Source organism: Bison bison, unplaced genomic scaffold (assembly GCF_000754665.1).
Source record: "Bison bison bison isolate TAMUID 2011002044 unplaced genomic scaffold, Bison_UMD1.0 scf7180017864495, whole genome shotgun sequence".
NCBI lineage: Eukaryota > Metazoa > Chordata > Mammalia > Artiodactyla > Bovidae > Bison > Bison bison.
The window spans coordinates 5,388,088-5,402,462 of NW_011495054.1; the positions used below are offsets into that span (position 1 = coordinate 5,388,088).

General features: G+C 38.4%; 1 protein-coding gene across 1 annotated transcript in view; it reads left to right on the plus strand.

Annotated features, from left to right (window-relative positions):
• Nucleotides 1-14,375, plus strand: part of HECTD4 (HECT domain containing E3 ubiquitin protein ligase 4) — a 117,764-nt gene that overhangs the window by 35,645 nt on the left and 67,744 nt on the right. Inside the window, exons 11-21 of the mRNA XM_010828596.1 lie at nucleotides 1,192-1,424; nucleotides 1,796-1,941; nucleotides 2,731-2,801; nucleotides 3,433-3,538; nucleotides 4,129-4,249; nucleotides 4,908-5,036; nucleotides 6,993-7,117; nucleotides 8,634-8,787; nucleotides 9,434-9,534; nucleotides 11,266-11,464; nucleotides 13,562-13,681. Of these exons, the coding sequence (XP_010826898.1) occupies nucleotides 1,192-1,424; nucleotides 1,796-1,941; nucleotides 2,731-2,801; nucleotides 3,433-3,538; nucleotides 4,129-4,249; nucleotides 4,908-5,036; nucleotides 6,993-7,117; nucleotides 8,634-8,787; nucleotides 9,434-9,534; nucleotides 11,266-11,464; nucleotides 13,562-13,681 (1,505 nt within the window). The remainder of the gene's footprint in view (nucleotides 1-1,191; nucleotides 1,425-1,795; nucleotides 1,942-2,730; nucleotides 2,802-3,432; nucleotides 3,539-4,128; nucleotides 4,250-4,907; nucleotides 5,037-6,992; nucleotides 7,118-8,633; nucleotides 8,788-9,433; nucleotides 9,535-11,265; nucleotides 11,465-13,561; nucleotides 13,682-14,375) is intronic.

Genomic DNA, 14,375 nt, shown 5'->3' on the forward strand with positions numbered 1-14,375 from the left:
AGTAAACTAGCCAGAAATTTACTGGTGAAATTTGGGTAATGAGAAAGCTACAAAAAGACCTTCATAAGCTCCCCCAAACATCTGAAGAAGCCAGAGAAGGCCCAAACTGTTCACATAGGCCTGGCTGAAAATGAGCCGTCATACACATGCAGAAATTTGAGAGGGTCCAGCAGAAGGTGAAAAGCATGGAAGAGTTTAAAACTGCCTAAACTTTGTGCTTCCCGCATAAAACATGATCCATCCAGGGTGGAAGTCGTACTAGCTCAGGGTGTTGGAGCACAACCTGTGACTCAGACAAGGTTATTTCCTACCTACCGCTAGGAAGATAGCCTTAAAAAGAAAAATGAGAATAATAAAAATAAACAAATGAAAGAAAAGAAATAGTAAAATAGAAAGAAGAATTTTTTAAAAAGTGAGCAGAGAAACCAGTAGCTAAACACTGCAGGCAAAACTCAGATATTAGATTTAGAAGATGAAGACTTTAAAGCAGCCTTTATAAATACATTCAGAGAACTAAAGAAAACCATGTTTAAAAGACTAAAGGAAAGTATAATGATCATAATTATAAACAAATAGAGAATTTCAACAAAGAGTTTATTTGTTTAAAAAAAAAAAAAAGAACTAGTTGGAAATTCTGGATTTGAAAAGTTCAGTGACTAAGAAAAAAAAATTATTAGAATGGCTCAACAGCAGATTTGAGATGGTCAGAAAAATAATCAGCAAAGTTGAATATAGGTGAATAGAGATTTTTCTAGAAGAGTTACCAGCATGGAATCTAAGCTGATATGGCCTGAATTCACATCCCAACTCTACCATTAGTATCTGTGTGATCTCAGGTGAGTTACTGACTCTGATTCTTGAGTCACTTCTCTACAAAACAGGGCTGAAATAATCAAAGTTGATAGCGATATTGTAAGGTAATACATGCAAAGCATTCAGCCCATTGTCTAGCATATAGAAGGACTCAAAAAGTGGTAGCTACTTACGCTTTTTTTAAAAAATGGAAATTCCCAGGTGTTTTCACCCCAGCACTCTGTGGCAAGGAATAGAGTTCTCCAGCAGTAGTGGCAGAGATTGGAGCCAAATTAGTCTCTTCTAGCGTGCATGTACCTTTTGTAAGTGAGAGGTATGTTCTGTGGTGACCACCCACAGAGATTTCTTTCCTCACAGACTTTCCTTTTCATCTTCTAGAAGAGGCTATAACCACGAATGAGGTTATAAACCAATTATTGCACCACGTTGGTGCGATGTGCATACACCAACTCAATCTTCTTGCTACCAACCCCAATCTTCCAATCACAAGTGTCTTGGGCAAACAGCATCCCATTGAAGCACACCATCTGAGCAGTATTTGTGACATTATGGAGAAGGCCATGGTTAATGGAGACACCTGTATTATACGCTGCATTCTTGTTGTCTTTCAGGTAAATATACTGTTTTGAGATAATTGAAATAGAGAAAAAGAAACACAGACTCTGGCTTCCGTCAGCTAATTTCTACCAGGATAAAAATATTATCACATTCCTGTTTTGGAACTTAACCACGTTCTAATCCTGTAATTAGAATAACCATCATACTCATTGCACTGCAGTTAATGGAATATTGCTATATGTAGCTCATTGCAATTAATACATGTAAAATATTTAATTATACCATTACACAATAGAAGAGATTGTGTTTAAAAATACACCTCGGTATTTATTCATAAGAATAACTAGCCTGTTCTTTCTTCATAGGGATAATTTTATTCCCAGTAGAATTAGCATTTTCAGATATACCCCTTCTGTTTCTGTAGGTGGTGTTTAAATTTTTCTTCAGCCCACAAACTGAAAGGAATCGAGACATCATTCGACGGTCAGGATTGCTTCTTTGGCAGTTGTTGATGGCACCCAAAGATCAAATTTGCCCTGAAATTCAGAAGGAGGTCTGCCTTGCCATCAGGTAATCAGCACAATTTTCTTAGTGCTCTCTACCAAAGGCTTCTTCTGCGCTTCATTGTAATTGTCCCTCTAGGCTGTTAGCCTCCCATGTCTCCTGCCCCATCCCATAGTCAGGACCTCAGGGACTCAGACGTTCCTCATGTATGGATCTTAAAATAGCAAAAGAAAAAAACAGTCCCTATAAGTAGATATTTTGGTGGTTTGCAAATAGATGTTCTTCTCATTTTGGTCAAAGTGTGGCAAGGTGGTTAAGAAACAGGCTTTGGGGGACCTCCCTGGTGGTCCAGTGGCTAATACTTCACACTCCCAGTGCAGGGGGCCCAGGTTTGATCCCTGATTCGGGAACTAGATCCCACATGCTACAACTATGAGTTTACATGCTGCAACTGAGTCCCACGCAGCCAAATAAATTAAAAAAAGAAACAGGCTTTGGCATCAGGCAGACCTGGATTCTAATCTTTGCTCTGCCAGTTACTTCTCAAATGGTTTTCTGCTACAATCTACATCTAGCTGGCTTCACTACAGTGATTTTGTATAACTCAGTTCTCTCTAACTGGTTCAGCATCTAGCCTCAGATAAGTTATCATTTTGGTAATTCACAAATATGAGGAGTGGGATCCTGTTTATCAAGATGGTCATTGGACTGAATCACAACAGTAAATTTAGGTTCCACTGCCTTTTTAGTGGTGAAACTATACTCAAAATGGCATCTTTAATAAAAATTTTAAAACTTAGAGTTTGGATATTCTAGAACACGTGTTTAAAAACTTCAACTTTTCTGTCATTTCAGCTCTGGTTTAAATATCTTGTACCCAGGTGAAACTGAAATCAATAACTTACTTAAGCTGGTCTTAACAGAAGGTGAGAATTATCCTTAAATTACCCTTGAAAAACCATCCTTTTTTTTGTCCCTAAGGAAATGACTGAATTTTATTTTTTTCTTCATATCTGTTAGCATTATTTTTAAAAGTGCACATATGCCAACACTTAAACCAGATTGAAAGCAGAAACCATGTTCTATATATTGTCAAGCTTTGTAAACCTCTTTCTAGCCCCACTGTGTAGCATAATGTACCTGGTTATAGATGTTCAAAGAACATTAAAGATAATGATTTCTTGGGATTTCTAAGACAGTTGTTCCCCCACACATTAAAACTCAACTTTTAAAGTTAGACTCAATGACAGCAACAAAACTCACCTTGTTAAGAACACTCTGCATTTATAAGCAACATTAAAGAATTAGAAGTTTAAAGAATTAGAAATCGCACTTCATGAAATATCAAGACAGTAACTCCACTTTAATCAGGATGTACTGGTTAAAGAAAGTCTGATTGGTTGTGATATAGTATTTGCTGCTGTTGTTTGTCTTAGTACATATGCCTGGTGCCCCTCAATTGTCAACAGTCTTCTCATTTACAAACTTTAAAAAAAATAGTATCAGTTTTCTAAGCATGGTTGTTAAGATAGTTTATGGAGCTTTGTTCTGTGCTAGGAGAGAGAAACAGTGGCCTCTCCCAGCTGCGGGATGTGATCCTCACTAATTTAGCTGAACAACTTCAAAACAACCGATTCGGCAGCGAGGAGGAGGATCATTACAGGTGATGTGATGTGATTCACTGCTAGCCTTTTCTTAGTGTTTTCCTCAGTAATTAATTTACACTTAAATGTGTTTGATCATCTTGAGTCTCCTGTAATATCTTTTGCTATAATTAGCATGTTAAGTCTAAACTGTGGATCCAACTGAAAGATAAAAAATCCCACAGTTGCCCTAATAAATGATAATAGCACATTTCAGTTTTATGAGTGAAATAACTTGAGCCTGGCAAAAAGAGCACTTGGCGGAAGTAACAGGTGGAGGTTATTTAGGAAATGTTGGTAAAGGGCATCATCTAATTGCTGGTCTATGAGAGGCTGGGAGGTGTGGCTAGAGCTGGTGAGTAGAGGAAGATGTGTCTCTGCTATTTATAAAATACTTGAACTAGGTGCTTGAGTACCATTGTATTTCCATAAATTTAATTTAGACAATATATCTAGTTGTTAGCATCATTACTAAGTAAGATGATTCACTTACAGAGCCAATGAATTTTTCGTATCTGCTATTTGTCATCTTGTACTGATTGTGTAAGTTTTATCCTTTTATTAGTTAACCATCAGTATCTTATTGTTACATTTTTCCTACATTTTAAAGACTAAATGATGAACTTTTACACTACATTCTGAAGATTGTTGTACGAGAATCCTGTATCTTAATCACCAAGTGCCAAACTGTCTCTAAAGATGATTTTCAAAAACTCCTTTCAACTGTGCCTGTAAGTAAAAATGTGTTTAATGAAAGCAAAATTATATCAAGTGTCCTTGTTTTCATTTTACCATTTTAAAGTATGTGTGTACACACATACTTATACACATACTTTTCAAGGATAGACTTAATTGATGAAAGTCAATGAACAGCTGTGCTTGTCTTAGAAATGTAGAACTAGACAAATCCACTTAGAGTATTTTCTCCAAAGACTTTATTCCTCCAGCTTAAATATCTTAATGCAATAAATTGTTAGACTGAATTTGGATGTTTTCATTTTGTTTAAAATCCTGGGGATTTTCCTTCTATTAATTTTTAATTTAGCATTGTTTTCTAAACCAGCAGTGATTTACAGAGACTGATAAGAACCAAAAGATTCTTTTAAGGGTTTGGGTAGAGTCTTCTGTCACAGAGATGCATGTGAGGGGGAGGGGGGAAGAGGAATTACTTATTAAGAGGCAGAAGTTCAAGTATCAGAGTGATTAGTGAGCAATGTATAGCAGAAGGCAGAAAGTTATGATAAATGTATTGAAATAAGTTACCTGAGAAACTAACTTGGTCTGTTTTCTGTACTTTCTCTTTTGCTTCCCTTATCAAAATCTTTTAAAAACGTGAGCCCTTCTTTCAGTACAGTTTAGATCATTTAAATGCCCTTATTTGTATTAAAGGCCGCATCCTCCTGCCTGCGCTATCTGATGGCAGTTCAGAACCACCTTCTCAGTAACACTATTTTGATTAAGCCTGATGAGAATGATGACAGTGACAACTCCTTGCAGGGAGAGACATTGAAGGTACAGGTAAACACCAAGCTTTATTCTAACGATGCTTTCTACCCAATGTGTAAAAGCACAGCTTAACTGGCTAAATTTCTGTCTTTGATGATGTCAGAGTTCACCGTGTGGCCTATATTTTTGTGTGAGGTAATATTAGGTCACTCATCTCATAGATTTTTATGTCATTGCACGGTGGTTACCATATTTGTGACACTCCCATAGTGTGTCATCCATGAGCTCCTGTCAGTCTTTTTGTGGCTTTATTTTCATCTGTTTTTAAGAATTGGCACTTAACAACTGATCTCATATGCACCTGAAAAGTTTAAGTATAAATATATGTATGTATATATAATAAATATAGGTAAATGAATCTGGGAGCATAACATTTTAAACAGTTTTGACATCTTGGCTGGTTTATTGTGTTCTCTTGATTCAGATAACTTTAAAAAGGTGATAATTTTCTCATACTCCTTATATTGAATAATTTCTGAACCTATAGTTCATTTCATTTTTGGTAATTATTTTTAAGTTAGCTTCTGTATAAACTCAATAATTTGTTCCCACATGACAATTTATAGCAATCTACAGATTTTTTTTTTTTTAGTAGCCCTGATTGTTATAATCTTGACAGGTGCTTGAGGCTGTTGTTTGCATTGTTCTTCAGAATTTCAACTTCGTTGGGAGAATTGGAGAAATTCATAAGAACTCGATTTTTCTTTAAAATGTTGACTAAAACACATTGAAAAATTAACGAAGAAAGCTATAGCTAAAGATAAAAACCACTATAGTTTGCCCTTTTCTTACCCTTTTACACACACACACACACACAAACACACATATAAAAGGGTTCATACATCTGCTAGCTCATATTTATGGGTTTTATCTCATTATGTAATCAGTTTTTAAACAGGCAGAAATACATGAATTAATCATTTAAATTGATTACACTTAATTTGAAAGTGCTCTAATTTCCTAATCAGTATGAAGGGGCCAAAGCCTCTCCCTTGTGAGGCTGCTGTGAGAAATAGAGCCGAGGCCTGTGCAGTGCCTGGATGCGCTGCAGCCCGCAAGTAGTCAGCAGATGAAGGCTGACAGGATCTCATGTAGTCAGTTCAGAATGCCTTTCTCTTAATGATCAAAATGTCTAAATAATACCCCCAAAAGACCCCAGAAAATTCCAACAACAAAAAAACAGTGTTTTTATTTGAAAGACTAAATGTTACAAATCCTGAACTCCTGGAAGGAAATACTCCCGGTAAAGGCAGAATAGGCTGGCTTGTCTAGGAATTCTGGGGAAAAAACGGATACACATTTCACCTGAAGGGTTAGAGTGGTTTGTATTTTTTTTCCTAATAGGAAATAACTGTCAACTAAACATTTCTATGATCTTAACTAATGTTTCTTAACACGTTATTCAGTACTCGTACTCCCATGAACTCTCTAATAGTTATTCTTAATGTTTAATAGCCTGTAACTGCCTGCTACTTTCATTGAATTTTTAAACTTGCCTGTTTTCAAGTGTAATGGTTTAAAACGTTAAGTAAAAAGGTCACTTGCACTGTTTCAGAATGTTGTGTTTTTGTCTCATTTTATTCACCGCCTCTCCATGCACCTTTTGCTGTTGTGTTTTTCTCTTTAGCTATCCTCATCCTGCCCACGGCATTCTTCCACCTGGACAGTTTCTGGGCTGGTCACCGGGAGCTCTCCTGTGCTGGAGGGGACGGGAGAAACGCCTTTTCTCCCAGGGACTCAGTGTGCTCCCCGTGAAATACTGCGTATTTCTGTCAGCACTCCAGACCTTAGCCTCCCAACTCAGATTGTTACTTGCCATCCTTAGCGGAACGTACTGCATTGGGCTTACTCTGAACACTTCATTATTTAATTTGGAAATGCATCATTAAATACATCATTTTGTGTTGTCATTGTGAGTATATCGTCATCACAGAGCTTAAAAATAATTGTGTGATGTTTCCTACCTAGGAGTTAAAGGTCAGTATTTTGGCTCTTGCTACCCAAATCCTGACTGGATGTGATGAAGTGTTGGAAATGCTACAGCAGGTCACAACTGCCCTCATAAATAGTGACATACCCGACCGGGAGCAGAGGTGAGGACTTGGATTGTGAACTGTGGCCTGCTGCCCTTCAGGAAGAATTTGCTTATGAAAGCGAAATCTTTTAGAACAGAACATCACATGCTCACTTAATTCTGAGGCGTTTTTGTGAGACCAGGTTGGAATGGCAAGTGTTTCAAAGCCAAACACAGTTGAAATCTTTAATGGTGCTTTTAGGGAGGAGTGGGCTAACAGCCATGATCTGAGGGCTGCAAGGTATGGACACCGTCCTCTCTGACACATGGGTCTTCTGCCACCCTCGTTCCCAAGTTGGCCTTTCCTTTCATTGCCTCACTCAGCACCGTGTGCGCTTAGTTTCCTTGTGGTGAATACTCTAGAGAGGAGGAAGTGACTCAGTGACACAGAAATAACTGCTCTGCAAAAGACGATACTGACACAGTATCCCGAGAATTTACTGTAATTTTACTTCTCCAAATACAGGAGTGATCTATTCAGAGGGTAAATCTCTCTTTCCCCGTACTAAAGCCCTTTCTCAGTCCTCCCCATTAAGATTTCTGCTATGGTTTCTTGTCAGAGATGAGTTACATCTTGTGTTTGTTGATTATTTCAGTGTTGAGATGCTGATCTGAAACAGTGCCCTGCAGTGTCTCTTTTCTCTAGTAACGCTGTCTGTCCCATGTCCCTGTTTCTTGCCCACTCCCAGAGGGCAGGTGGGCAGGCTAGAGCTGCCAACAGTGTGATCCAGAAAGGCATTGCACTGGGGCTTGTTGGGACATGTCAGGTTCACTGTGGGCACATGGAGCAGGTCCGCCTGGGGAGGACACACAGTCTGAGAGCCGGGGAGGTGTGAGGGTTCCAACCCAAGCATCCTAAGTAGTTTAGAGAATTTACATAACCCACATGTTTCTTGGGGTGAGTCACATACCTTCGTTCTTTGAGCAGAGGATGAGTTATTAAGAATAGGATTTTAGGTAATCATTTCACAATATATACATATATCAAATCATTATACTGTACACCTTAAATTTATACAGTGATGTCAGTTATATGTCAATAAAACACGGGGTGGGGGGAGAGCATGATTTTAAAGACAAATTAAAAATCTACTTGCCTCTATCCCACATGGGAACCAGTTTCTTTAGGCAGCTGAGTCAGCGTTGTAGCCATTCCCTGTCTCCTTATCAGATATTCAGTGCAACACTGCACCCTGCAGCCCCAGAGCCAAAGGAACTTGCAGGTGGTAACTAGAGTACCTGTTTGCATTTTAGAACCCATTTATAAAGTGCTTCAAAGGTGCTATAAAATGCACCATATAAACTTGGTAGGGCAAAAAAAATCACAGTTCAAAGGTAAAATCTATTACTAGATTTCTGTTCTTTCCCTCTCCCTCGTGGGAGGTGGAACATTTGTAGACTGAATTGCTGAAACAATAAATGCTTAGCTAGTACCAGGAGATGCAGTTTAAGAGAATGTGTCAAAGAATAATGATAGTGGCTTCTTCTCATGCCTGAGAATTGATGAAGCTGTATGTTTTCTTGAACTTTTGTAGGTTAAAAGGCTTGGAACAAGTTACTAAGGCTACTATGCTTGGTCACCTTCTCCCAGTGTTACTCACTTCCCTGATGCATCCAAATTTACAAACTTTGACCATGGCCGATGCCCTGATGCCTCAGCTAGTGCAGCTGGTACTCTATACCAGTCAGGTATGGTCCGAAGATGTGCCAAAGTGAACTGCTCTTTGGGAGCAGAAAATGAAATAAAGGTGCAATGAAGCAAAACATGGTGTCATAAAAATAAGTTGAAATAGTAAGGGAAAACAGTTTGTTTGACTAAATTACTTACTGCATTCATTTAACAAATATTAATTGCCAGTGAACTGTAAAAATACTATCTATGGTGCGACTGAGATCCTTCCATTATATTTAGTCTCCTGAGCCTTTGCTGGATATTGGTAATGAATATAAATGATATGTTCCAGAGTTAAAATGATATTAAGTGGTCTAAGTAGCAAAGCATTTCTTAGTGAAAGAGAACAGACTGGGATTGTGAAAAGATGACTTAGGTGAGAATTCTAAGTTTGGCTCTAGTACCATCCAGATGGGCGTCCTTGATAGCTCAGTTAGTAAAGAATCCACCTGCAATGCAGAAGACACCGGTTTGATACCTGGGTCGGGGAGATCTGCTAGAGAAGGGATAGGCTACCCACTCCAGTATTCTGGCTTGGAGAATTCCATGGACTGTATAGTCCATGGGGTCGCAAAGAGTCAGATACGACTGAGCAACTTTCACTTTCACCATCCAGATAACTGACACATAAGCACTTTAGGACATGATGCTTTTGTGTTTCAGACGGCTTTGCTGCTTAAAACCCAGTGTCCTGTTTTTGCTGAGGTGGGCTGTTCCCCATGTGGTGCATCAGACCAGAAGAGCAGGCTTTTGCCGGATGAGAGGTAAGGAGCACTGCTTCCTGCAGGAACCTCTGCCATGTTTTCCTCTGGTGAAAGCCTACTACTCCCTTTGTAGTACTCACTTTGTGATTTTTTTAACTGGGAAAAGACAGAGACTTCAGGGTCAAACCTTTACAGATAATTAAGAGAATGGCTTTGGAGATTATAGGAATGGGTTAGAATAAATTTCCCTGCAGATCAAGAGATTAGCTCAAAACTGAAAAATTTTCATATACCAATGATGGAGATGTACAGCTTGACAGTTTCTTAAAAAGTAAAAATATATCTACCATGTTATCCAGCTATTCCACTTCTAGGTATGTACACAAAAGAAAAGAAGGCACAGATTCTTACAGAGACTTGTATGTGAAGGTTCACACAACAGCTTTAGTTAGAATAGTCCAAAATAAGAAACAAGTCCAAATGTCCATCAACAAGTGGAAGGGTAACACTGTGGTGTATCTGTGTAGTGGAATCCTACTCAGCAATAAAAATGAATGAACCACTGATATTTTCAACAACACAGATGAGTCTTAGAATACTTAGGCTGAGTGAAAAAAGTCAGAGCCCCCTGAGAAGTACAAACTATGATTCTACTTATATAAGATACAAAATACAAACTAATTTCCAGTGAAAGAAAATGAAGAAGTGACCACCAGGATTCCCATGAGGAAGGAGGAGACTTCAAAGGTATATACAGAAGGCTAAGCTTATCAAAATGTACACTTTAAATATGTGCTATTTATTATATGTCAATTACATCTCACTAAAGCTGTCTTTAAGAACATTGATCAGAAAGGAAAGACTTCCCGGTTTTTCTAGAGCAGCATGCTCTCTGGTTGAGCTTTGTGTGGCAGTAAAAGTCTGTATCTTTGTTCAGTGCTATTGGCCATGGCCACCTGCTGTTACTGACCTCTTTCTGAGTGGCCAGTGTGGCCAATAAACTGAATTTTAATTGTGTTTCATTTAGATTCAATTTAAATGGCCACACTTGACAAAGTAACCCCTACATTGGATAGCGCAAAGCTGAAACAGAAAAAGAATTCCCCGACAGCTGAGTTTAGGGTATAGGAGTTTGTATTCCATGATACAAACTTGGGCTGTGAAGACCCTGAGAATTGAATTACAATAGAGAAGAGGACCTTCAAAGGCACTTTTCTTTAGTAAAAATTACAGTAAAAGTAGTCATGTAGACTCATAGGATTTTTAACAGTTGGCATTTTAGTTATCAACAAGAGGAGACTGCAGGACCCTTCCTGTGTGATTTGGAAAATGGCCAGTCTTAAAGGCCCTTTACAGTATCTTTTCTCCCCTGAGGAATTTTAAATGAGAGTTGGCAAAGTGGTCTTCTTCTGGGTATGAATTCGGCTTCTCCCTTGAAAAAAAAAGGAGGGGGGGAATGCAAATATATTGTCTAACAAAGAAAAAAGAACCTTAAATATAGGAGTTTAAAAAACATTTCTGGGGACTTACATGGTGGTCCAGTGGCTAAGACTCTGCACTTATACTGCAGGGTGGGCCTGGGTTTGATCCCTGGTTGGGGAACTAGATCCTATATGCTACACAGTGCAGTGTGGCCAATAAATAAAAGGCTTTTTGTTTGTTTGTTTTTGTTACAGTGTTGTCATACTGCCTATTGTAGAAAATTAAACCAAAATTTCTTAACCTTTCATATTTTACTGTGTATACCTTTTCCTTTCCTTGCTGTTAAGCTCCATTGCTTTCTGGTTTTAGAATGCTGGAAGAGAAGGAGGAGCCAGGGTTTCTCACTGGTTTAAAGATTCCTGCTCCATGGGCTGCTGGGAAGACTGTGGAAACAGTCCACCCTGTCAGAGACAACTATAAATTTAAAGAAACTGTCCACATCCCCGGAGCTCGCTGCCTGTACCTTAGATTTGATAGCAGATGCTCTTCGCAATATGACTATGACAAAGTAAGCAAGAACTGATTTAGTGTTGGTTTCACCTCTAATAAGCTGTTTTCTTTAGATGCTTCTTATTTTTCTTTGCTGCTGGTCACCATTCTTGACTTATTTCTGTCTGCAGAGATTTCTTAGGGAGAACTTTCTAAGATAATGACTTAAAGGGTAGTGACTGGCAGAGTCAGAGCCAGCACCTCTGCAGTCCAAGAGCAGTGTTTTAATGACATGTTGAAAGTGGACTTTTGTAAGCTTTCAAAAGTGTTGCATGCTGTTTACCTCTTGCCTTCCCTCTGTGCTTGGGATTCCTGTAGATGTGAGTGTCCATTCACTTCAAAAGGTCTCGCTGCCCAGTTCTTGGGGCTTCTCATGTATCTTTTGGGAGAAGGTGGCTTTTTATAGAAGGGCTTCAGATGTGCCTAGGACCTGGTTTATATTTATTTAAATTATTTGTTCTTCTTTGCCCTTACCTCAGAGCCCACACAGTTTGAGGAATTATAGTTTTTAACCTAGTGGCTTAACAATAGTAAGTAAAAGAAATCATTTTAGGGGTTGAAGTATTTTCCTTTGTATCTAATTGTTGCATTGCAAACCATTCTGTTGAGCTTATGTGGAAAGGCTAATACAATTGTGACATGTAACATACAGGTACAACTGAAGGATTGTCTGATAGTGTTGTATGCACACAGGGTTTTTTTATGTGAATTGTTAACTATCTGTTGTCTTTTTCTGTGATCTGTATAAGGGCAAATGATCTTAAACGCCTTTAAGGGAGAGTTTTAGGTTAAAAATAGAGAACTTGTTAACTGTAAATACTGAGATGGTGAAACACATTACTGGGCAAATTATAGTATCCTCTTTCCCCCCTTATCTTCTAGGATAGTGACGATTCCCAGATGTCTAGAGGGGTTTAAGACTTGCCCCTAAAACTCACCTTAGCCGGAAGCAAGAGAATTTAGAAAATTCTTTAGTGGGTTTTTCAAAAAATATATCTCCTGGCATCAGTCTATCCCACTTCATAGCTCCTGGCAGTAGCTACCCCTATTTCCTACATTCATTTAGTAACTATTTAAAACAGAAATGGAAGATGTTACTGTTTTAGTTGGTGTCATTTTGTTTCTCCTTTAAAAAAAATAATAACTTGCATCTTCTGATGTAAGCTAACCTCCACCTGCTGTAGACATTAGTGTTAAAATGGAGGCTCAGGGAGGCTTACTACATGGATAAAAGTAACACTTTTCCAGCGGTCCCTGGCTGGTGTCCCCCAAAGGTGCAGAAGGGTAAGAAATCATAAAGTGATGAAGCATCTAGGGCTTAAAGTGCAGCTTTTAGATATGAACTGAACTCAGCAGTGGTCAGAGTACATGTTACAAGACAGAATTTGGTATTTACAGAAGCCAGAGCCTTCTTCCTATGAAAGTATTTGAATGCCAAATGACCTCTAAATGTTTTTCCTGCGTGTTATTAATAGAAAGTTTGTTAACTGTGTATAAATGAATAGCTTTTATTGAAGAAAAATACTGATACATGAAAATTGACCCAAGAAGAAGCAGCCCCTTTTCTGACCCAAATTTTGTGTCATTTTCTTTTTATACCATTAAGCAACATTCTAAGAATACATGGCTTATTTTCAATTTGTTGCATCTTTTAAAATATTCACTCATTAAATTTTTTTGACTTTTGTTGTTGTATTAGCTATAACCATCTTACCATCTGTATTTGCTCACTTTATTAATTTGGGGGAGGATTTAAGGGGCAAACTATACCTGTCATTAATAGGCTATATCTCATTACTTAGAATTAAAACAGATTTTTAAAAAAATATGTACAGTAGCTGAGTATAACTTATTTTAATGTGAGGTCCCCAAGCCAATTAAATCGTGTTAATACTTGTTACTACTCTGAGGCTACCCTGTAAATACCAATGGCTGATTGCATCTAAACCAGTATCAGTTGTACCTAAAGAAAAAAATCAGGAAATATTAGTTATAATGACCCCAGTGCCTGGTTATAAATGTGTTTTTAAACAAACATTTTTTTGCAGCCTTTTTATTTGTAGATGTTGTTTTTGTTTTTCTTTTACAGTCTAACAGTATATTTTCTGTTTTGAAGTTGGTGATATACGCGGGGCCTAACACAAACAGTAGGAAGGTTGCTGAGTATGGAGGCAATACACTGGGATATGGCAGCCGTAGTGTCTTAGGAACTGGTTGGCCGAAAGACTTGGTAAAGGTATGGTATTCAGGCACATTCGCTTCCTAGAAAAGAAAATGACCTTGCATTCCTCATGGGCCCAAGTATTAACTGTAACTCTAGAGAAAATTTGCCATGGGGACTCTTATTGAGGTGGGGATCTTAGATAGGCCTTAAACTCACTAGAATGAGCTTCCTTTCTTTATAAGACATCAGACCCCTATCCACTCCAGAACTTGGATCTTTTCCATACGTCGCCCCATGGGCTGAGGTTGTCATAGCATCTTTTCCCTGGCCATGGAAAGGACAGCTAGTTCTTCCTACTCACTTGTTCTCCAGACTCCCTCATGAGGGGTGTCCTAGAACCACAGAGCTGTTGCCTTTTTAAAATACGGAATCAGTGTTTTCAAATGAAGTGGGGACTTGAGAGCAAAAACAATGATCCATTCTCAAACTGATGAGATTGGAGCCATGCTTTGTAATGTGGGCTTCAACTTGAAGTATGTCTATCTAGAATATAAATATGAACAGAAATGCCCACTGAGACCTGCAGACCTCTCCAGAGTCTGTTCCCATAGCTTTTATCTCAAATACATTACATACCTGCTTTAATTCAGCCACAGGCAGCAAGTTACCTCCAGATGGGTAGCCCAGATGCAGCCAGATCCAGATTAGCACAAGACTGAATTATTTTCTGATTTCCTACATTTTGTCTCTTACTCATGTTGTTGGT